The sequence below is a fragment of the Sinohyriopsis cumingii genome, chromosome 1 (assembly GCF_028554795.1).
Source record: "Sinohyriopsis cumingii isolate HCF-2022 chromosome 1, ASM2855479v2, whole genome shotgun sequence".
NCBI classification, from domain to species: Eukaryota; Metazoa; Mollusca; class Bivalvia; order Unionida; family Unionidae; genus Sinohyriopsis; species Sinohyriopsis cumingii.
This window is the reverse complement of record NC_142961.1, coordinates 51,045,496-51,070,635: the sequence shown is the minus strand read 5'-3', so window position 1 is coordinate 51,070,635 and position 25,140 is coordinate 51,045,496. Positions and strand designations below refer to the sequence as shown.

Below are 25,140 nucleotides of genomic sequence, written 5' to 3'. Positions count from 1 at the left end.
CACCAGAGTAGTGATATAGAAATTCAAGCTTCATTCCCAGCTGTGCATTTTCTTCCATGGTGATAAACAATTTTGACCACTCTGCCTCATTTATCATCACCATATTATAGTATTTCTCATACAACAGTAGGGTCCCATCTAGTAAGTTTTTGAAAATCGTTGGTAGTTTTGTTATCAGTGAAACTCTCATTGATCAAAATTTGCCAGCATAATGGTAAGATGGTCTTCATATAAAGCATGGGATTATCATAGGAAAATACTGGTAACCATCTTAAATATTGTCATGCAGTTGTTGGCATAGATATGTTCACAGTGTTTAATGTGGGTATGTGAGAAAGCTTGCCAGTAGCTTCTTGTGGGTCGGTTGTTCTTTCCGTGGTTTACCCGGGTTCTTCCTCCAGCATTAATACTGGCCGCCATGTATAGCCTATTGTGTGCTGAAAAATGGCGTTAAACCCCACAACAACAAAAACAACAACACAGTGTATATGATACGCATTTACTGAATAAATGTGTGTAGAAACTTAGCACTTAATGCATACAAAAGAAATTTGGCAAGCATAATTCTATGCATACATTAATGACCTCATTAAATTTTCAAGCAATTTTTTACATATTTTATAGACTGTTCCTGTGGCCAAAGTGGTTAGAGCATCTGCCTCTAGTGCAGAAGTTTGTGGATTCGAACCCTGGCCAAGTCATACCAAAGATTTTTAAAAAATGGTACTGACAACTGCCTCGCTAGGTGCTCAGCATTAAGAGGTTAGTGTTAGGACTGGTCAGCCAGGAATCAGAATATTATGACTAGATGGGACATCATGCTACATGTCTGCGGCTTGATGCCCCAGTGCTAGAAATCACTATAAACTGTTACAATGTAAACATACGATATGAGTGATTTTTTTAAAGCTATTTTAAAAATGCAAATAACACAGTCAGACATATTATATACATTTTTTTATACACGTGCAATAAGGGGAAGGATATTAATATGCTGTTGTCCATATTTCTGAATGTCCATCTGTACATTATTTCACTTCATTATAATGAACAAAGTTCGTCACCATCTGCCACCATCAAACTTTGTGAACGACTTGAACATGGGATGTGGAAGAAGTTAATCAGTATTGGGGTCAAAAGATCAAAGTCAGGGTCACTTAAAGGAGAAAAACTGTTTCCACATAATAGCATTAGGTCTACAACACAGACTTGGACCAAATTTAAGTGATGGTTTGATCTTGGAGTGAGGAAGAAACCCTTTCATTTTGGGGGTCAAAATGTTAAGGATGCAGGTTACTTACAAAATTACTTCTACATGTTAACATCAGTTCTAAATTGCAAATATGAACTAAAGTTTGTAAATGGCTTGAAACTTGAAGTAAGGTAGAAGTTGATTGATTTTGGAGTGAAAATGTCAGTGTCACTATACCTGAAAAATTAAAACAATTTCTTCATAAATAAACTTCAATTCTCCACCATCCAAGTAGCATGATTAGGTATGGAAGAGGTCTATTGCTTTTGTGGTTAAAAAGTCAAAGTCATGGTGGCTTAAAGGAGAATTAGTTTTGCCTAATAACTTTTGTTCTAAGTTAAGTTTCTTCCACAAATGTATTGAGAATGGCTTGCACTATGAGTTATAATTAAACATACATATTTGGGGTCGAATGCTCCAAGGTCATAGTCCTGGTGAATCTAATAACAAAAAATGACTTCTACACAGCAGTTTTAGTTCATGAATGCATTTCTTTTTGTTGAATAGATGGGCCAATCCCAACTAAACGGATGTATTTATGACAGTCTCTACCAAAATTGTGTCTGTGGTGGATCCCTTAGCAGTGGTGTTACTTTCTTAGCAAATAAATGGAAAACCAATTTTTTTTCATTTCTTCTTTGGAATACCAGTTGATCAACCAATTTTGATTAAACTATGCAGGAATGTTTATTAGACATGCTATATCAAATTTGTGTTTAGGGTGGCTCCCTTTGCAATGTTGTGATTTCCATAACAAACAGAAAAAGCCTATTTTTAACATCTTTTCCTTTAATGGTTTAACAAATTTTGCTCAAAGTTGTTAAGCTTTATAAAATTTACTCCATTAGCTACAGAGTTGCTTCCTTAGCAAGAAGGTAGAAAATTTATATTTTCAACTTCTCCAGAACAACTGAGCAGGTTTAATCAAACTTGATCAGTTTCTGAAGACATGCTATAACAAAATATTGCATCTGGAGTGATCTTCTAGCAACTGTATAGCATCTTAACATCTGGTGCGAACTAAATTTTCAACTTCTCAAGAATGGTTGCATTACTTGTAAGCAATCTTAGTTTGATGTTGCTTAGGATATGCGTTGTAAAAAATTTGTCCATGTGATTCTCCTAACAATAAATATAAAATGATGGAAAACCAACATTAAACTGCTCTAGAATGCTTATTTGGTCAGAAATTGTTTCTTAGGACAAACCTTTTCAAAAGTTTTAACACGTGATTCCCTTGCAACAGCGTCTTCTGTAGAAACCATAAGGAAAAACTCTCTTTTAACCTTCGCTAGAATGGCTGAACTAATTTTGATCAAGCTTGATAGGAATGTCTCTTAGGATATGCTCTGTTAAAATTGTGCTGAGGTGGCTCCCATTAGGATATGCTCTGTTAAAATTGTGTTGAGGTGGCTCCCATAGAAATGGTGTAGCTGTCTTATCAACCAGATGCAAAACATTTTCAGCTTTTGAACAGCTGAGCAATGTAGGCAAGGTGAAGTATATCAGATTCTGGGTCTCTTGTTTTACTCTTTAAACTTGCACATTTTTGGGAAAAAACCTTATAAGATTAAGCAAAGAACACTTTCTGGCAGATACATGAAATTTGGTAGGCATGTTAGTATGTACAGGCATATGGCCTGATTTGAGTTTCAGGCCATTATATTCATTTTTCTAACTTTTGTGTTTTCAAACTTTTACTCCATGTGTCAAAAGCTAGAATATTATGTTATGGTATTGTTTATCCATACATACATACATCTGTTTATTATGTTATGGTGCTGTTTATCCATACATCCATCTGTTTATTATGTTATAGTGTTGTTTATCAATATATCCATCTGTTTATTATGTTGTGGTATTGTTTATCCATACATCTATCTGTTTATTATGTTGTGGTATTGTTTATCCATACATCTATCTGTTTATTATGTTATGGTGTTCATCCATACATCATTTTATTATGTTATAGTGTTGTTTTTCCATACATCCATCATTTTATTATGTTATGATGTTGTTTATCCATACATCCATCTGTTTATTATGTTATGGTGTTCATCCATACATCATTTTATTATGTTATGGTGTTGTTTATCCATACATCCATCTCTTTGTTATGTTATGGTGTTGTTTATCTATACATCCATCATTTTATTATGTTATGGTCTTGTTTATCCATACATCCATCATTTTATTATGTTATGGTGTTCATCCATACATCATTTTATTATGTTATGGTGTTGTTTATCCATACATCCATCTGTTTATTATGTTATGGTGTTGTTTATCCATACATCCATCATTTTATTATGTTATGGTGTTATCCATACATCATTTTATTATGTTATGGTGTTGTTTATCCATACATCCATCTGTTTATTATGTTATGGTGTTCATCCATACATCCATCATTGTATTATGTTATGGTGTTGTTTATCCATACATCCATCTGTTTATTATGTTATGGTGTTCATCCATACATCCATCTGTTTATTATGTTATGGTGTTCATCCATACATCCATCTGTTTATTATGTTATGGTGTTCATCCATACATCCATCATTGTATTATGTTATGGTGTTGTTTATCCATACATCCATCTGTTTATTATGTTATGGTGTTTATCCATACATCCATGTGTTTATTATGTTATGGTGTTCATCCATACATCCATCTGTTTATTATGTTATGGTGTTCATCCATACATCCATTTATTATGTTATGGTGTTTATCCATACATCCATCTGTTTATTATGTTATGGTGTTGTTTATCCATACATCCATCTGTTTATTATGTTATGGTGTTGTTTATCCATACATCCATCTGTTTATTATGTTATGGTGTTGTTTATCCATACATCCATCTGTTTATTATGTTATGGTGTTCATCCATACATCCATTTATTATGTTATGGTGTTGTTTATGCATACATCCATCATTGTATTATGTTATGGTGTTGTTTATCCATACATCCATCATTGTATTATGTTATGGTGTTGTTTATCCATACATCCATCTGTTTATTATGTTATGGTGTTTATTCATACATCCATTTGTTTATTATGTTCCACCATCAACCAATACCAATGTTTGTAAATAGTATGTATGAAGATACCTAGATAACAGTTGCAGGTAATGAAGAAAAGGAAAACTTTTACTACACCAACTTCATTTGTTTGCCCAGTTACTTGACCAAACTTTGTCAATCATTGCATTTGAGATTAAAAAAAAAGACTCCTATTGATTTTGGGCTCACTGGTCAAAGATCAACAGATATAAGATGAAAAATGGTTTCACACAATATCTTGAGCTTTCTGTCACCTATTTAGACCATAATTTTGGATTTCTTGCATTTGAGACCTAACCGATTTATTTCAGGGTTAAAAGGTAAAAGTTCTCAAGTCTTGAGAAGGAAATCGAAATCAACAAAATAATTCTAGTCTGCTGCCACAAACTGTGACCAAACTTGTGGCTGTCTTGTATCAAAGACAAGAAAGGCACCTTTGCATTTGGGGGTCATTTGGTCACCAAGCCTAAAAGAAATTAAAGTATTTTCTGCAAAATAACTGGACAAGGTGTTTATCTAATGTACTGTTTTTGGTATTCCTTTTTTATTTTGACATTTCAGTTTGCTATGGGGGAACACATGTTTTACAAACAAAATTATAATTTGGTTTTAGCAATTGCTTTTCAGTTTGCTGTTGGGGAATACATGTTTTACAACACAAATCTGGTTTGGTTTTAACATTGACTTTTCAGTTTGTTGTTGGGTAATACATGTTTTCCAACACAAATCTAGCTTGGTTTTAACATTGACTTTTCACTTTGCTGTGGGGGAAGACACAGTTTACAACAAAAATACAGTTTGGTTTTAGCACTTACTTTTCAATTTGCTGAGGGGGAAAACAGTTTTTAGTGTAGTTTTATCATGGTCATGTTGAAAATAAAAAAGAATTAACTTCATAGAAATCTGGAAGTTTATTTATGATATCAAAAGGTCATAATGTGAAAATTAAGCACACAAAATTATTAACATGGAATTTTACCTATGAAAAATATTGAATTACTGTACAATGATTCTTATCCACCTTCAAATTTTGTTGAATTATAATAAACAGAACAAAATATTATGAAGACGTCTAAAGCCTGATCCATAAAATTTAACCAACTGAACAGAAAGAATAATGACCATGAATTCAGTTCATCTTTGTGTTTAATGTGCCATGTATAACTTGCCTTTTGCATTGGTAAATTTTATTAGGTCAGTAAAACATTTAGTGTTACAAGTCTATGCTCTTAAAATAAGTAACAGAAAAGACTGAAAGGCAACAAGCTTTTGTAAAATTCAACAAATAATTTATTTCCCTACAATACAAAGTGAAAATGAGAAAAAATCACTTACAGTATTGCAAATTAAGTCCCAAAATAATCCAAGATTACAGACACAAGTCCTAATAATTTAAAGTGCTCAATAAATTTCAGTACAAGTCCAGAATAAATCCAAAAACTAAAGGAGATGATGTGCCTGTGATAGCTTATGAAGTGTTGATCTGTCAAGTCTTTTGTTGAATCACAGTAATATAATTCCAGGTTTGAATTCACCATAAATTCCAGTGAATGTCTCTATCCAAAATTTTTATCAGAGCTCTTTTGTATTTCCAGAGAAAATAATCACTTGAATTCAATAATTTGAAGAAATAAAATTCAGCCCAACTGGACACAACATATAATACAAATTCAAAAGTACTAGATCATAAGGCATGACTGAAAAATCCTCTCAGTTACAAGATTAAATAGTTCTCTACTTGACCTCAGGTCACAATTAGCATTTTCTAAAAACATTAACATTACCTAATGGAAAATTACCTTCTAGAATCATACCATAACCTGGATTATATAAAATTCACCTAGGAAATTCCAAAACCTAGACCTGGACCCAAATAAACATATTTCTATTGATAATACTACCGATTTTAACCCCATAAACATACAGAATAATTTAGCTTTGTATTAGTTGTTTACACAGAATAAAAAAAAAATATTAATTTGGGATAAACAAATGAACTCAATTTTGAACAAGGTCAAGTCCAACATACCATGTTATATTACAATAGCATGTCTTGAAATGTTTATAAAAGTAAAATAAAATTATCAAACAAAGCAAATTAAATATACATAACAGCATCTACAAAGAAATAGATTTGAAAGAAAATGTTACAGTGGGTAGGGTGGACTAAGAGCGATAAAAGCAAGGTTGATTCAAGTTGTAGTGAATTCTTTTATTAGAAAGAGTATAATTCATAGTCTTGAAACAATGAAACAAAAGTGCAACAGTAGAATAATTCAACACATTCCTTTGCTCCACAAAGCTTTCTAGAACACATTTATATACCCAGTCATATTAGATACAAAAAAAGAATGTTTGATTTGAACTCATTAACTGGAAATAAAATCCAAGGTAAAACCCTATTGCAATTCTTATAAATAGATAAGATCAATATGTTTTATTCAGACTTATCATATATATTCATATATAAGTGGAGTCCACCTGCAAACATCATATACCTGATCTGTCATTGCATAATGCACTGGTAGACCAGGGTCTATGCTGTTTGTTCTACTGATTACTCGATTACTCCTTACAAGCTGCATAGTCCCAGATTTGCTGGCAGATTATGCAATGTCACAGAGGAAGTTTGCAAATGGACTTGACTTTATAAGTGAGTGTATACAATACAGTTACAGAAATATTCACTGGACATTTTGCTTGTCATGCCCTGTGTAATTGTTAATTTGTGAAGTGTTTTTATCTTGCCCAGTCAATGACTGTACACTGTGTGAAGTGTTTTTGTTTTGCCCTGTCAATGACTGTATACTGTATGAAGTGTTTGTCTTGCCCAGTCATTCACTGTACACTGTGTGAAGTGTTTTTGTTTTTCCCTGTCAATGACTGGATACAGTATGAAGTGTTTGTCTTGCCCTGTCACTGACTGTATACTGTGTGAAGTGTTTCTGTCTTGCCCTTTCATTTACTGTATCCTGTGTGAAGTGTTTGTCTTGCCCTGTTATTTACTGTATACTGTGTGAAGTTTTTATGTCTTGACCTGTCATGTACTGTATACTGTGTGAAGTGTTTATGTCTTGACCTGTCATTTACTGTATACTGTGTGAAGTGTTTATGTCTTGACCTGTCATTTACTGTATACTGTGTGAAGTGTTTATGTCTTGACCTGTTATTTACTGTATACTGTGTGAAGTTTTTATGTCTTGACCTGTCATGTACTGTATACTGTGTGAAGTGTTTATGTCTTGACATGTCATTTACTGTATACTGTGTGAAGTGTTTATGTCTTGACCTGTCATTTACTGTATACTCTCTAAAATGTTTGTCTCACCCTGTAATACTGTATATGAATTATTTCAATCATGCAATTAAGGAATATAAATCTAAATACATTTCATTAAGACTGACCTAACCCTGATTATACTTATTTATAGCTCTTGAACAACATTCTGACAGGTCTATGTGACATTCTTTAAGGCTTTAATGACTGTTAAAAAATGAGTATATATTAACAATTACATAGCTTATCTCTACTTTTAGAGGTCTCCAGTTGCCATTGTAAACATTATTATGCAAAAAAAAAAAATTCAGACTCAAGTGATCTTGATATCTTTTCTAACTAAAGCATTTTTTGGCAATCTTCTATTTTGACATCTGACTAATATTTTCAAAATTGACAATATTTTAAGCTTCAGTAGAGCAAGCATAATGTTGACATACTGTATCCAACCACCCACTCACCTTCCTATCATGAGGGTCCTAAACAATAAACCAATAAAGGAGAACATTATTTTCTATGATATCAAAGAAGAGGTCCTAAAATAATGTTTTATTTGTATTAGTCTTGTATTAATCATTGTTCTTAAAATCTGATTGATGACCTATTATCACTGTCCACACTCACCCGCCAAAAAACTGATTTTAGGAGGTGAAAGTCACAGGCTTTAAGTAACCTTAGTGTGACAACCAGCAGTATAAAGTTTATTCAGCAATAATTATTTGATTAATTGAAACAGTACAGGTAGGTAAGGCCTCACATGCAAAGCATGCAGTCCATACATCTAATTCCCATACTCATGCACATGTACAATATATAATTAACCTGTTGAGGATAACCACTTAATATTTCAATTTTACCACTGAATAAACATCATTTGCTACTATCAACTTCATTGGTCTGAAGAGTAGTCTTGGAATTATGTAGATCTAGCATTGATGAATCTATGTGATCCTAAGCACTAATACTTAACACATGTTAGTAAAACACAGAACAGGTTAGAGTGACCTATGGTTTTATGGGCGTAGTGGTAACAGATATACATCACATTATCAAGTTTCACGATTAGAATATAAAACAAACCCAGCAAAGGAACTTTTAACACACAAATTTCAATAAACTGAAGCATGTATTGTTTGTCAGAGACCTCTTTTTGCAATAAGGATGTGAAACTTGTCAAGATGCAAAACTTTCATGATTGTAAGGTAGGATTTATGAATATAACAGACCCAAATATTTCATTCAATGGTAAAATAACTTAAAAAAACTTAACTGGTGTCTTTAAGATATGAAATATAGGGCTAACTCTTAATATGGCCAATAAAATCTTATAATGCAGGTCATAACCTTTTGTTGCAAGTGTGTGGTACTGACAGAGATGCAAAGTCATCTAGTTTGATGATTCTACCACAAACAGATCTTGAGAAATACATTTAACATAGTTTCATGATTCCAGGTAAAAGGGTATTATCTAGCAGACAGAGAAACCAATATGGTCCTGAACTAAATGTAAAACCTAGGCAGTAAAATGTGAAATGTGGGTCAAAATGACCTTTTTTGTTGTATGGGTCTGATACGAACAGAGATATATCTAGTATGATGATTCTGGCATAAACAGCACAAGAGACTAAAGCCAAGTCAGCATGAAATATGGGTCACAGTAACCTACTTTTGTGATGGGGGTTTGATGCTTTTCAAGATACCTCCCCTCACAAAGTTTCAGGAATCTTGATGTAATAGTACGTAAACAGTTTGCAAGAGACCTATTTTTTTAAATAACTAAATGCAAAACCATAATTAAAGTCAATAAATGGTGAATGTAAGTCATGTTGAGCCTCTTTAGTTACAAGGATGTGGTAGTGACAGATATGCCTATCTTCATCAATTTCATGATTCCAGCATGAACTGTACATGAAAAATGAATCTAAAACAAAATTTAAACCCAGACTCTGAAATGTATATCTGAGACACAATGATCTATGCCTGATATGAGGGAGTGGTGATTAAACAGGAATAACAGTAATATTTGGTAGATAAAGAAACCAATGTGGTCACAACTAAATGCAACAACATCAGATGTGAAGAGAAGGTCATAATGACTTTCTTTTCGTGCAAGGTTTGTGGTACAACAAAAATGCATTTAGTTTGATGATTCAGGCTTGAGCATTGCTCGAGTGTGAAGCATGAAATATGGATCATAGCAACCAACATCTGTGCTGAGCAAGTAGTGCTCACCAAGATGAATGCCATCACCAAGCCCATGAATCTAGGTATAATCATGCATTAAATCCAAGCTAAAACCAAACCTTTAACAAAGAATGTACAACCATCTACATGTATGTACAAAGATATCCCCATCAGCCCCCTCCACAAACCCACTCCAAACTGTTTTGCAGGACTTAGCAAGAGAGAATGGTTAATATTCATTGAGATGTAAATATGTATGTGCTTTTATCTGTGTGTATGCTGATGCCAATGCCTGGGCTAAATAAACTTGATGAGAATTCTTAACATTGTTGTTTAAAGAATTCTTTAAATTTGCTTGATAGTTTATAATTACTACTATGACAATGAAATATCTGGGATATAATCTGCGCTTACATAAATTTACATAAAACAACAGGTGTCGTTATGGCTCATTGATTTCTAGGTCAACAAAAATATTCTCCAGCATCCGCATCAAGTTGAAATAAACTAGTTGAAACACAATGAATTTAAAGCTTTAATTCCTGTAGAAACAGCCATGTAAAGTTTTGCAAACAAAACGGTTTTTGTGTTTTATTTGTTTGTCTTGTCTATGTTTTGTATTTGCCTTTGAAAAAGACTCATTAAGAGTCGAAAGTGCTCAGGCAAGTTAGATACTAGTTTTGCACTGTTCGCTGTCAGTTTAGTGCATTTATCTTAATCAATCCCTGACACACGAGATCCCTTGCTGGATTCAGCGCACTTGAAAGGACTGTCATTCGCCATATGATTTGTATATATATATACATATATATATATATATATATATATATATATATATATATATATATATATATATATATATATATATATATATATATATATATCCCTCTTCTTTCATATGCAAAGCATGACAGCCATTAGTTTTAAGTATTCAGTATTCTTTCCATCAATTTATTAATTTCATTCCAATTCTATGCTTTAATATAATATATTCTAGATCTCTCTAAATAGAAAACTAATCACACACACTTGAAAGAATCAAGTTATGAAACCAATAACTAAAAATTACCAATTTTGTTTTCCAACTTTGTGAAAATATCAATATGTTTATTTATAATCTATAAAACAAACTACAGAAATTTTGTACTCTAAAAGACTGAATTCAAAAGTATGCAATTTCAAGTTATGTAACAGACTGCTTAAATGATCTTTAATATGATTATATTGATAATAAGTAATAATAATACTGATCTGTAATAAGTAATAATAATATTGACCTGTAATAAGTAATAATAATATTGATCCAAATTAGTTTTTTTATTCCAATTCTTCCTTTTCGTTACCAGGAGATACACAGTAAATATTATAATGTATGGTGATGAACACAAAAATGAACTACACAAAATAAAGATGATTCCTTACCAATATAAATATAAAACACACAGTGATCCAATTGGCATAAAACTTGTATAATATGTATTGATATAAAAAGCAATATGTAAAGAAAGATTGTCAGCTATAGATGCTATCCATTAATGGAACGAAAAACACATTAAATTACATAATTATTTTAAAATCTGAATAATTTGTATGTGAACATTTGAAGCTAAATAAAGCTTATCATATAACAAAAAGGAAGCTGAGTTAAATGAAAAATAAAAGGTAAATATCTCCAAAAAGCAGACATAATAATTGTTAAAAATGGTCTTAAACACAAACAAGATATATAGACAGAGGTTCACAGTCTATCTTAATGCTGCAGATAAATGTCACATCATGAAATATACAACAAAAATATTCATGAACCATAAATATTGGCATGTCAATGATGCAGATTTCAATCTACATATATTAAACCCTGTTGTGATAAAACCTTTATAAGCTATATACTTATTGCATTTTCACTGTGTACTTGGATTCCTAATCCTGCCACCTGCAGTAAGTAAGTTTTCTTTGCTATGACAGGTATAATTAAAATGGCATGACCAATAAACATGAAAGTGGAGGTTAGTATAATGGACAGGTGGCAGGACAGGTGAAGTCTGATACAACAGACAGAGATATGTACATAGCTTTAGAAAACATCTAAGTTATATAAAATCAGGAAATATAATTTGCATAGTTAATTGATCACAGGCTATAAAAAGTTTTACCCATGGTTGGGGCTGTATAGCAGACAATGTTTACAGTGCTAAATATTTCTGCCTCCTATATCTTCTTATGCTTTTCAACGTTTTAATTCTGTGCTACTGTCTCATTATGTACTTGCTTATAAGTTGGGTCCAACTGCAAAATGCACAGACTCAGATCTGCCATTCCATAATGCACAAGTAGATCTGGATCTATGCAGTTGTTAGGAGTAATCAGTAGAACAAACAACAAACAGTGGCATATTATATAATGGCAGGTATATGTTCTCTGCGGTTGGACTAAACTTATAAGCAAGTATATACAGTACATTATTATTATTATTATTATTATTATTATTATTATATAGCTTCAATGAAAATTTCAAATATTATTTTCAGGGGGAAGCAGCAAATCATGAGCACAGCAAAAGTATAACTGTAATGTGAGCAGGATGGGGACATCCAAATTATTTTCACAATGCTGTGAACTAAGCAACCTTAGATTGCAAATGGATGCAGTTTTAAGGATTACCTCAAGATGATTGATGAAAAAAAAGTAATATTTTGCTGAATACAAAATAGCTCATGTTGTATCTAAACTCTGTCCTCCAAGAAACATTGATAGGAGTTTACATGGAAACTTATGTTGTGGCAACTGTAACATTCCTTGTTTCTTCTTCATTTAAAACTTTGCTGCATTCATCAAATTTTATTTCAATTAAACAAATAACAATAATGGACTGTCTAATGGCACATGTAAACATACAATCTCTGTCCTGAGAAAACAGAAGTATCTTACAACCCAGGAAAAAGCATCCCTCTTAATCATATGTTTAGAAAATAAGAAAGCTTCCAATTTAAAGACACGAGATTAAACTTTACAGGCATCATGCCTAAAAACAGGTCTCATGTCTGTGTTTTGTTTTCTTTCATTTTCATTTCAGTACACTGTATTTTCTTGACATATTTATAATTTCATGTATTTATAAGTTTTAAAGAATAAAATTCAAAGTGTGGTATTTTGCAAAAACTAATAAAAGCTTTTGATATTTTCACATGTTATTATTATTGTAATGAAGGACTTTCTGAGACCACATAGTCCGACAATATCAATTCAAACTTGAGCTCAGATTAAATTACTTTAAATAAAACCACAACAAAGCAGCATTGTACCCATGCTTTTTTCAGTTATCATAACCCCCCCCACTACATATATATGCATAAATGCCCCCACCCATGCCTCCAAGTTCTGCAATTAAGGAATGGTTCTAAATTCCCTAATTGTTTGTTTTATCTGTTGACCAGCTGGGCAGGATAGCATAATTCTCACTATTTCATTGAAAAACATGGGGATAATAACTTCCCTCATGGAAATTACCTATGTCAAAACTCTAAGTAGTACACTAAAATAGAACTTGAACTAAAATTAGAAAATTATGATTTTCAGTAACTTCATTCATAAAAAGCCTAAATTTTTAAAGATTATGTATGATTTGTGATTCTTATGTCTAGAGCAAAAGATATTAATTTTAAATTTTGCAAACCCAGTATCCAGACTCTGGAGCTATATATTATGTGGTGCCTTGCCGATTAAGATAAGTCTTTGCTTCTCAAACTCTCTACTCATAATATACACCATACACACATCCGACAGCAAACAATGAATTATTCCGGAACTCAAATGAAGATGATGTATCCCACTTGTCATCCCAGAGGCAGCGGCTACCAATCCTCAACCCCTGACCATTCAGCTGACCAATGTGGACAAGACTGATGACCTTGAACCTTGGAATCATCAGTTCTTTCACTCTTGCCTTGATTACCTGCAAAATTATAGATAGTAAAACTTCAATAACTAAAACATGAATTGCATATATGCAGTGAAACCAGCCTTAGCAGACAGTGTAGAAGGAACACATGCACTAAAGAACAAAGTTTATAAGCCCCTTCTGTTAATTTTCATATCATTTTTTACTCTCTATAAAGGACACATACAAATAAAGGACACTTGTGATTCCTTGATTGTCTTTTATTGACAAGTTTCACCACACAAAGCATCATTAGAAAGATTTGTCATGTTTGGCCTCAATGTAAAGACTTCCCTTGCTATCAGCCTTGAAAAATTTAAATGAAACCAGAGAGCCCGCAACTTTTTGAGTTTTTGAAATTGTTTGTTTTATATTTGCAAAATTGCAATAATCTAAGAAATACCTGACAGCTCTCACTTAGGTTGACAATATTCTGTAAAGAACATTTTGGAGAAAATATATACATGAAATATGAATCTGTATATTTTCAATGAAATATTTCCTGCAATTCATATTAGACAAGGTGCAAGTTCTAGGGTCAAATCAAATTTTGATTAAGTTCAGTACATACTTGTCTTTTGCTTGTATTTCAAACCAGGTGCACAAGTACTAAACAAACACTCACAAAAGCTTAGGCTAATAAAAAATCTAACCTCCCTGTTGCAGTCTTATCATAATTATAACATTCATCAGTTTTGCACTCAACACAAATTTTGCAATAATATCTACCAAAGTAATTACATTTGTTATAATTGTATTGTCTCTATAATATTTAACTTAAAATGTTAAGTAGCCTCACACTGGATATTTCCTAAATATCAAGTATGAATGGGGGACAACTCTCATCACTCTTTGCAGGAAGAAAAAGATATACATTCATCGGTAACCATAAATAGAAATTCCTCATAATATTAGAAAATAATTTGAATTCTGTGAAACTGCGGCATCATAAAGAAAAATATTATACTGCCAGTTTGAAGATTGCTCTCCTCTGTATTACCTATTCAAGTGTATTACACATAGAACTTTACTGGTCAAACCATTATTATTTTTGTTATTAGGATTATTATTTTTACTATTGTTATTATTATCATAATTATTCATATTATTAGTATTAAGTCATTCGTAATGGTCTTCTTAAAGTCTGGTTTAACCAAAATCTTAAATCTCACATTCTATCAATAGAACAATGAAATCAATAAAATCTTTAGCCTGCAAAAATAAAGCCTTAGATTCTCAGTTTGTATTTTGGTTTAATATTTACAAAATTAATAAAAGAGAAACATTTGTTACAGCATAAATCTTGTAAACATACTGGTGTATATGCCAAAATTGTATATACATATGTTCAAATTGCTTCCCAAAATGAAAAATTTAACAAAGCACTATACCATGTTGTTTTTAATACTTAAAATGTTTTCAAGTGCTCTGATTGTGTGATATCCTGACCTGTACATATATAAAAAAATGTAGGTGGCCTTGGTGCAATTTCTTTCATTAATCCAAAGTTTCTGATACAAAATTAAACTGGTGTTCAACAAGAAAAATATTCACATGGAAGAACTTTGCAATGCAGATATGGAGATGTTTTATTTGATGTATCAAATCCCTAAAGTTGTGTCCCTCTGACCATATATAGTCTAGAATATGTACAATTTCTTAACGTCATCATAAATAAATCAAAGCTGTGTCCCTCTGACCATATATAGTCTAGAATATGTCAATTTCTTAACGTCATCATAAATAAATCAAAGTTGTGTCCCTCTGACCATATATAGTCTAGAATATGTACAATTTCTTAACGTCATCATAAATAAATTGTCCACTGAATATTGACTTATTCAGCTACAGATATCACATCTAAAACAAGAGTACCATGGTCAGCACATTATATGCCCACCATGTGCCATGATCAGTGCATTATATGCCCACTATGTACCATGATCAGCACATTATATGCCCACTATGTACCATCATCAGCACATTAAATGCCCACCAAGTACCATTATCAGCACATCATATGCCCACCAAGTACATATTACACCCACATTGTGTTTAATAGTCCTCTCTGTTACAGGTGCTAGTAGGGAACGGTTGGCTATGGATATTATCAACTCCTGGGTCTAAATGACCTTGATCTTTGGTTCAGGAATGTGGTCTTCAACTAAACTCAACCTGCCGAACCATTCTTAAAATAAAACCCCACTTCTTACAAAACAGAACATATAAAAATGATCAAATATCTGGGTGAAAGCTGTATGAATCTAGACAGCAATATATTTTATTTCTGGAAACTTTAGGAGCTAGATTTTTACAGATTTTGTTTTATACATGGATTTTTAATACAAAAAAGTGACAGTTCATATATTTTAGAGATTCCACACTTCACTGTACATCAATTTTGGATCCAATGTATATGGATTTCATGGATTTTGAAGACTTCAAGCTCTAATGTATATTGATTACATGGATTTTGAAGACTGCAACCTCAAATATACATGGATTTTGAAGACTTAAAGCTCCAATGTACATGGATTACATGGATTCTGGACCTCCAGTGTAAATGGATTACATGGATTTTGAAGACTTCAAACTCCAGTGCACACGGATTACATGGATTTTAAAGAGTGAAAGCTCTAATGTACAGTGATCACATAGATTTTGGAGACTGCAAGTTCAAATGTATGTGGATTTTGAAGGCAAGAAGCTCCACTGTACATGGATTTTTGAGATTTGAAGTTCTACTGTATATGGAGATTATAGACAAGAAGCTCCACTGTACATAGCTTTTAGAGATTTAAAGTTCTTCTGTATATGGAGATTAGAGACAAGAAGCTCCACTGTACATGGATTTTAGAGATTTGAAGTTCTAATGTATATGGAGAGTAGAGACTAGAAGCTCCACTGTACATAGATTTTAGAGACTACAATCTCCAAAGTATATGAATTTTGGGGATTACAAGATTTGGTGTGTGTGTATATATATATATATATAGAGAGAGAGAGAGAGAGAGAGAGAGAGAGAGAGAGAGAGAGACACACACACAGACAGACAGACAGACAGAGTCTTTGACTCTGAAGACTATAATTTAAATTTTACTTGGAATCGTGAGTCCATGAAACAAGATAAGTTACTTACATCTGAGATTGTTTTGGTCATCTGTCGACATAATTCTGGTTCATATTTTTCCTCTGCTAGATAGCCCTCTAACACCTCTTTGATGATATTTTGTACCTTGCTGTAGGGAAACTTTTTAGAGGGCTCTGTCTGGTAGGTGTTTTCAAGTTTGACCATCTGCCTGATGTGTTCCTCTTGGGTAGGCTCATCCATAAAGGAAACTGTGCTGAGTGACCTTATATGTAACGAAAAGAAAATATGGAAAATCTTTTATGCCTAATGCATTTTATAAACATTGCCAGGTAACAGTATCCATTTTTTTCTTCATATGTGCATCATCCAGGTTACTGTCAGAGAGACAAACATATGGACAGGCAGATGGAAGGTATCACGACACATCATGTATCTCCAATGCTTTCAGCAAAGTGTGGAAATAATAAAGGGTGATCAAAAACTACTAGCAATGTGGTATAAACAGTACAAAAACATTTACTCTTAAGATTTATTTTAATTTATTGTTATAAAAAAATTATACAACACATACTATACTACATGTAAGAATGTTAAAACAGGAACAATTAAATCTAGTCTGTTTTCAGATGATTGGACAGACCTCGTAGTTCTTTTTATTTATAATATTTACCTATGTATTTGACACTGTTTGGATTCATATATACATGTCATAATCAAGCACTACATTTTTAAGGTACAGGAAACACCGGCAAATGAAGACAACATAGCAAGAAAAAAATTCTCAGATATAGACCCAGCGGTAAGAAATTTTTTATGAGTGAATGATTGGTAAATCTTTCTAATCGGGACAGGGTTCCATTTTCTACCCTAAAGGACCTTTAAAAAAAACTAGCTACATACATAGTTTTGTATTAATTTTGCAAAGTACTTTGGTTTACAATACACTATGACAACTTACCCCACTTTGTGTCCCCCTCCATGCTTGATATCACTACTGGCAAGTGAAGATACACTACCCTGTTTCTTTAACAGTCGAGCTGCCTTATCTCTGGCCACATCAGTCATCTTCTCACTGAAAGATAGATTTTTGTATACGTATGATCAATTAATGATGTATTATTATGTAAGACTGGACATTCTATGATATGTCTGGGGGTGAAATGTTTTAAACATGTTAAAGCAGTGAAACTTAAAGGCACCTAACATAAGCAGAGAGCGACACCATGTCAATTATCTGACCCTTCATCTAGCTTTCTGTCCAATTTTCCCCTTGCCTCTCCAAGATATAGCCCTATGTATCCATCATTTACCATGTATATACCTAACCATTATCTTTCCTATTTAGGGTCATTAGGTTGACACTTGGCCCTGTATTCTCTAAAAATTTTGAGCTCAAAGGTCTGGCTCAACCCCCTCCCCCATCAGATAATAAAACGAAAAGGAAATCAAAGTCTTGGTGAAATTTAGCAGTCTTAAAGCAATTAAAGCAACAAACTAAAATATTTTGTCTTTGAGCTTGAGTTCCATGGAATAAAGTCAAGAATTACCAGTATACGGGGTATATTGCCCCACTGTGGGTTACAGACAAGAATTCAATAAGGTCCTGCCCCACTCTGGGTTACAGTAAAGAATTATTCTGAGTGTTGTCCTATGATGGGTTACTGTCAAGAATTCTGTGGGTCTTGCCCTACTGTGGATTTCCAATACACATGGCCAGTTTAGCACTGTAACCATGGCAACATATAACTGACACAATTCAATAAATTTACTAAGAAAGACAATCATACAATTTATACAATGGAAGCATTTTACAGAATCAATTTTCTTATGAAACATTGTAGTGCTTCATTAAAGTAATTTTTTCATACTTTGTATTCCATATAAATTTTTCTAACACACAGATTAAGGCAGGGGTGGGCCTGATCCAGCGTATATAACATTTATATCTGGCCATAAAAAGGTTTACAATATGAATTGACTCCTAAGATAAGCTTTGGATAAATGTGCATTCAAATAATTGTTATTAAAAGTATTTACTCTCCTTTGGAAAGAACATAATGGGTTCTTTACATAATGGATTGTGAAACAATTTCATTAACATGAATGGCTTGTGATGACATACCAAATTTCATAGAGTGGTTCCACCCACCTGCAAATATTATTACCCATTCCTGGACTAAAGGCAAGTAGTCCTTTAAAAATAACTTGCCAAATGTAACAAATTAATATAGTGATGTTATCCTTGAGAAAAGTCCTGAATAGTTTTTTTTTATGAATTCTTCAAGGTATGGTTTAAAGTTGTACCTAATATTGCATTAGTTCAAAGTTAAGCATTTGGAAGAATTTAAGTACACAGTTGTTGATCAGTAGATTTAGCTACCTAAAAGGTAATCCTTGTTATTGACTACATGGATACTATTATTACAATGGGTCATCCTTGTTATAGACTACATGGGTACTATTATTACAATGGGTCATCCTTGTTACTGACTACATGGGTACTATTATTACAATGGGTCATCCTGTTATTGACTACATGGGTACTATTATTACAATGGGTCATCCTTGTTATTGACTACATGGGTACTGTTATTACAATGGGTCATCCTGTTATTGACTACATGGGTACTATTATTACAATGGGTCATCCTTGTTATTGACTACATGGGTACTGTTATTACAATGGGTCATCCTGTTATTGACTACATGGGTACTATTATTACAATGGGTCATCCTTGTTATTGACTAGATGGATGCTATTATTACAATGAGTCATCCTCATTATTAAGTACATGAATACTATTATTACAATGGGTCATCCTTGTTATTGACTAGATGGGTACTATTATTACAAATGGGTCATCCTTGTTACTGAGTACATGGGTACTATTATTACAATGGGCCATCCTTGTTACTGACTACATGGGTACTATTATTAGTGGGTCATCCTTGTTATTAAGTACATGAATACTATTATTACAATGGGTCATCCTTGTTATTTAGTACATGGGTACTATTATTACAATGGGTCATCCTTGTTATTGAGTACATGGGTACTATTATTACAATGGGTCATCCTTGTTATTGAGTACATGTATACTATTATTACAATGTGTCATTCTTGTTTTTGACTACATGGGTGCTATTATTACAATGGGTCATCCTTGTTATTGACTACATGGATACTATTATTACAATGTGTCATCCTTGTTTTTGACTACATGGGTACTATTATTACAATGGGTCATCTTGGTTTTGACTACATGGATACTATTATTACAATGTGTCATCCTTGTTACTGACTACATGGGTACTATTATTACAATGGGTCATCCTTGTTTTTGACTACATGGGTACTATTATTACAATGGGTCACCCTTGTTATTGGCTGTTATGTATGAGAAAGTATAGTAACTTATTTGTTAAAGCATTGGATTTGTAGTCAAAGGGTTAAGGGTTTGACATCTGCCCTGACTAACCCCAGTCAGCTGCTTCAGTACAAGCTTAGAAAAGGCACTTATGTGAATGACATTTTTTCAGCAGAATGTAGTCAACATAGCAAAAACCAACCAACACTAATTCTATTTAAGGAAAATGTTTTTAAATTCAAAGATAAAATGTATACTGATATATAGTGCTGAATTAATTTTTTAAAATTTCTGTTGTCATTTTCATTTTCAAAAAAAATAATGGACTGCATGTTTAAAATTTGTTTTTGCTGCTATATAATCTCAACATTATTACCGCTATTCAAAATAATATTAAAATCACTGGATTTGATACCTTAATTACCAGTAAGTACAAATTTCTGAATAGCAAAATTTGAGAAGCCAATGTAAGGTACCCGCTTATTTGATAAGGAAGTTGTGCCAGCAAAAAGCAGCCCTGACAAACTTTGAGCAACTAGATCACTTGACCATCAATATCAGGATCAAACAAAAACGTATGCTCTGATTTTAAACTTATCATGCATATAACAACTGCAGGTGCAAAATTTATTCTGTGAAAATGAAGTAAAAATTACACTAAGTACAAGATTCCCTACTGTCAGGTCCACATTTTTATTTAGTTAGAATATAAAAACTTTACCAAAGAGTTTACTCTAGGACATGGATGGCCAGACTGATGCACAAACAAACATGTGGAAATCAAAGTGGTCTCTCTTGTGCTTCTACCAAAGCAATTTTGACCAAATCACATGATAAACAGACCTGGAGTAACAAAATGCAAGATACATTATTCCAAATTCAAATTCTGCCTCAAAAGGAGACAAACATGTAGCAAGAGAAGATTAAAGACTTAGAGAAACCCAAATGATGGAAAAATATTTCTGTTTTTTAAAAAAAACATACGAAGATATGATCTCAGATTAGAAACATTCCCTTAAATGAACTATACCATTATTTACCATCTCCATACAGTATATTACACTGAGAATTGTTGGCAATGTGAAGAAAATAAACCCCACAATTATATGCATAATTTAAAAGATTGTGGATTAATGTGTTACTTTTTACAATTCCATTGAGAAAAATAATACAGTTGAACCTATCCTGAGAGACTACCCCTTCTGCCAACAAAAAGTCGTCTCCCAAAGCAGGTGGTCTCTAATTACAGGTCCAAACATAATATACTTGATTAATCAGTGCATTTAGAAAAAGGTAGCCTGTTAAAATGGGTGGTCATTCATGATGCAGTCTTACAAGATAGGTTTTAATGTAAAAGACTTGGACATTACTAATTTAGCATTAACTGGAGCTTGTCTTTGCCACACCAGAACAAAACACTACCTTTCTACAATACCAATAATGCAATGAAAACTATATTATTTTTTTTTAAAACAAACTATCATAGATAATGGAAACAAATAAACAGCACCAAAAGATTCCTATTGAGGGGACAGCCTGCACAATGTTCTTGCTCAATGCAGTCAAAATTTAAACAAGTACAAGCAGACAACTTACTTCCTTGTAGTTATCATGTAGCAGCAATGGTTAATATTCATGTATACAGCCCCTTTAGTTCTATTTAAACGTAGTATTGTTACTTGTTGCAATCAGCCATGTTGAATATTAAGCATATGCAGTAGTCCAATGCATTTTTTACCTAACTTTTACTGATCTCCAGCACTTGTGAACAAAAAATAAGTTGAGTTACTGATATTCAAGAACAGCAAATTAAGGGGAAAATTTCTCCATTCATTTAGAAAAAAGAGATGGGAATTTTTTTTTGTTTCAATGAAATAAACAAAAGTAGGGATTGCCAATATGATGCATGATATTCACACATTTTGCTGACTTTATGGAATGAGATGGGCGGTGTGCAAAAGCTTGCCAGTAACTTCCCACAGACCTGTGGTTCGTCCTGTACCAAATATACTGGTCATCATGTATAGCCTATCCTGTGCTGAAAAATAGCATTAAATCCCACAAAAGCAAAAAAAACTATGAATTGGTATAAAACTTCTAATGAAACAAGCTGTATGATACGATTGCTAATGATTTTTGTTTTGGAAAAATTCTGCAGCATATTGTCCAATCTCCGTAATTGTAAAACAAATCTCCTGCATTTCATTTATGAACTTATATCTTTGGTCATTGATTTTGTCAATCTAGCTCTCTTGGAAACAACATGCTATAGTCTTCAGGTGTGAAGCTGGGAGCCCATGAAAGTGTAAATCTGATGTATGAAAATGATGGCTGCTTCTAAACTTAAACCAAATTTCTCAAAAATCAACCAAACGTCCAATGCTTTTTTCTTCTTTTACATCAATGAAACTCATTCTTAGAATTGATTCAGTTAAATTATTTTCTGAGATACAGGTTTTGAAGCTGAGTTTTTAATTTTGATGTCATATGTGAGTAAATTAAGCCAACTACAATACAATTTGTTGAATTCAGCTGGTCTTCTACTGATAAACAGCCCTGCACCCTCCATTTTGCAACTCATGCATGTGATAACTTACAAACCAAAAGTCTAGATTCCTTCCTTACACAAAAATGTAATTCTTGTGTAAAATTTTGAATTTTAACAGTTCTATTGGCACTGCTTCTTTGCTTTGGTACAGTACTAATGTTTCACATTTTCATATTAATTCAAATTTTCTGACTTTTAGGTTTGCAGCTATGAACATTTTTAAGCTATGATTCAGAGGCAAATTCTGATGTGAAAATGGCATGCTATTTCAGTGCTAAGAAAAGGTGGCCTCCCCCTTGACTTGCTACCAACTTGGTCTGTAAACATCAACCATGACATAAGGGAGGGAACAAGATACATGTAACATTAAGGAAACATTTTTGGTTAACACTACATTGATACATATTTGTATGAGTAGCATATGGAAATCATCTATACAGTGAGGTCGATGTCACTTGGAACTGACTAATGCTTGAGCCAGTGCTGAAGTTACTCATGCCTTGTGATGATGATGCCTTCTGAAAGGAGTTAATACTAAAAATATGAGTGTTTTGAAGGATTTCAATTACCTTCTGATTGCAAGCTTAGGTAAGTCTAAATAAATTTATTAATTATTAGTGAGTGGCCAAATAGTCAGGTCCATCAAAATGCTGACACTCCAGCACAAAGCATGCTTGATAAAGCTGGTCTCTGCTACCAGTAATGTCAGAAAAAAAGATGGAGAAAAACTTCTTGGTTTAAGACATTTTTTCTCCAAATGAACAGCATTGGTCATGTTAATCAATAATGAATTTAAGTCCAGCTGACATCAATATGTGTTGATTACTGTGGTCTCTTATGTGCTTTTGTTCTGAAGTGAATGAATTAGTTGGTGGCCTGAAGGACTGTGATGTTTCTATTCAGCTTCAGATATGTCTCTAAGTGACCACTGTAGCAATTTTGGTCACTTCTATGGTGTTCATCCATTCTCTAAAAACAAACATGTTTTTAAAAACTGACTCATCCTGCATCAACGCTTGCACGTTCATTATAAATGTGGTAATCAACAAAAGGTATTTTGGGTTCCAAATTCATGGCTGGAGTCAGACCAACAAGTAAATCTCCACTTTTTTCTTCTTCTGACATTACCAGTAGCGGATGTCTACCACGCCAGGTCATATTTCATCATGAAGCTTTCACCCTCTAATCAGACCTGACTATCAGATACAAGCAAGCAAGTAATAAATTTACTTTGAGTGACCTTTGTATGCAGATGGTAAGTTAAATTCCTCTTCTTTTGACCGATGGCATTAAATCTTTCAGAGCACTAACTTTTTAGTAATAATCCCTATCAGAACAGAGCACCTGTGTATCCATCATTTACTAACCTTTTTTTATTGCTGATACAGGCATGGAAGGCAACATCATCCCAAGTCAAGAGTAACAGAATGACTTTAACCACAGTTCTGTTGTTATCATTAGTTAGTTCCCAATGATGTATTCTTTGCTAGAAAATTTCTAAGAATTACTCTTGCCTTAGGGTGATGCTGCTTTCCATGCATGTGTCAGCAATTTAAAAAAAGGTTTGTAAATAATGGTTACACATTTGTTCTGTTCTGACAAGGATTAATAAAAATTTGAGTGTTCTGAAGTATCTAATACCATGAATAGAAAGAAGAGAGGTTTTATTTACCATCCGCATACAAAGGTCAGTCGAAATAAATTGATTAATTATTAGCGAGCGTCTGATGTCAGAATTGATTGGAGGGTGAAAGTTTGGGTATGAAATACAGTCGGGCCCAGTTGGTCTCCGCTACCAGTAATGTCCGAAAGAGAAAATAAAAAGCGAGATCTACTTGTTGGTCTAGGTGGAATCAACATTACGTAAGCAGTATGCTTCGAATGGAACTATATACGATAGTGATCGAGATACCGAAGATTGGTTTAAATTTTTTAGTATTTTAAAGAACTTTATAATGTCAGTTACACATAATGGTACAAGACGCAGTGTTCCTGAATATACATTTTTGCTCAGTGTAGGACGGCGTACGAGAAGAACGCGCCGTCGGTGAACTTAGAAGTTCATGGCAGAAAGGTATTTGAGAAGGCGGATAAATATTTATATTTGTACCTGAGGGTGCTCGCAAAGCGTTCGTGCAAACGTTTTGTTATCCTTTTTCGTTAAAACACACCAAAACCATGTACCACAAGCAAAAGAGTCAGTTGCCAAGGTAGTTGTGATGCTATGTTGAGGCTCGAAATGAAAAATAATTTTGTTTCCTAATTACTTCCGGCAGGTGCTCGTCTTTTGATAGGTTATTTTGTTTGTTATCATGACCCAAGCTTTTATTTTCCTATTTCCTTTAGAATGTAATATTTAAATAAAACACAAAGTTGAATTAGCTAAATATCCGCCACACATATATACTTTTAACA

At 33.0% G+C, this 25,140-nt stretch overlaps 1 protein-coding gene across 1 annotated transcript; it reads right to left on the bottom strand.

The window, feature by feature from the left end:
- Positions 1 to 6,511: 6,511 nt before the first annotated feature.
- On the bottom strand, positions 6,512 to 24,971 carry LOC149806857 (dynein light chain Tctex-type 5-B-like). The gene is made up of 4 exons (XM_089958706.1): positions 24,836 to 24,971; positions 17,768 to 17,881; positions 16,858 to 17,071; positions 6,512 to 13,733 (listed from the first exon to the last, which is right to left on the bottom strand). The coding sequence occupies exons 2-4, from the start codon at positions 17,872 to 17,874 to the stop codon at positions 13,530 to 13,532; spliced, it is 525 nt and encodes a 174-aa protein (XP_089814832.1). The 5' UTR covers positions 17,875 to 17,881; positions 24,836 to 24,971; the 3' UTR covers positions 6,512 to 13,529.
- Positions 24,972 to 25,140: the final 169 nt, after the last annotated feature.

Coding starts and splice junctions, on each gene's coding strand:
- LOC149806857 (XM_089958706.1), bottom strand. CDS start 17,874: ATGACTGATGTGGCCAGAGATAAGGCAGCTCGACTGTTAAAGAAACAG. Junction 17,072..17,767: donor GGAGGGGGACACAAAGTGGG/GTAAGTTGTCAT, acceptor GTTACATATAAG/GTCACTCAGCACAGTTTCCT. Junction 13,734..16,857: donor TGACCAAAACAATCTCAGAT/GTAAGTAACTTA, acceptor ATAATTTTGCAG/GTAATCAAGGCAAGAGTGAA.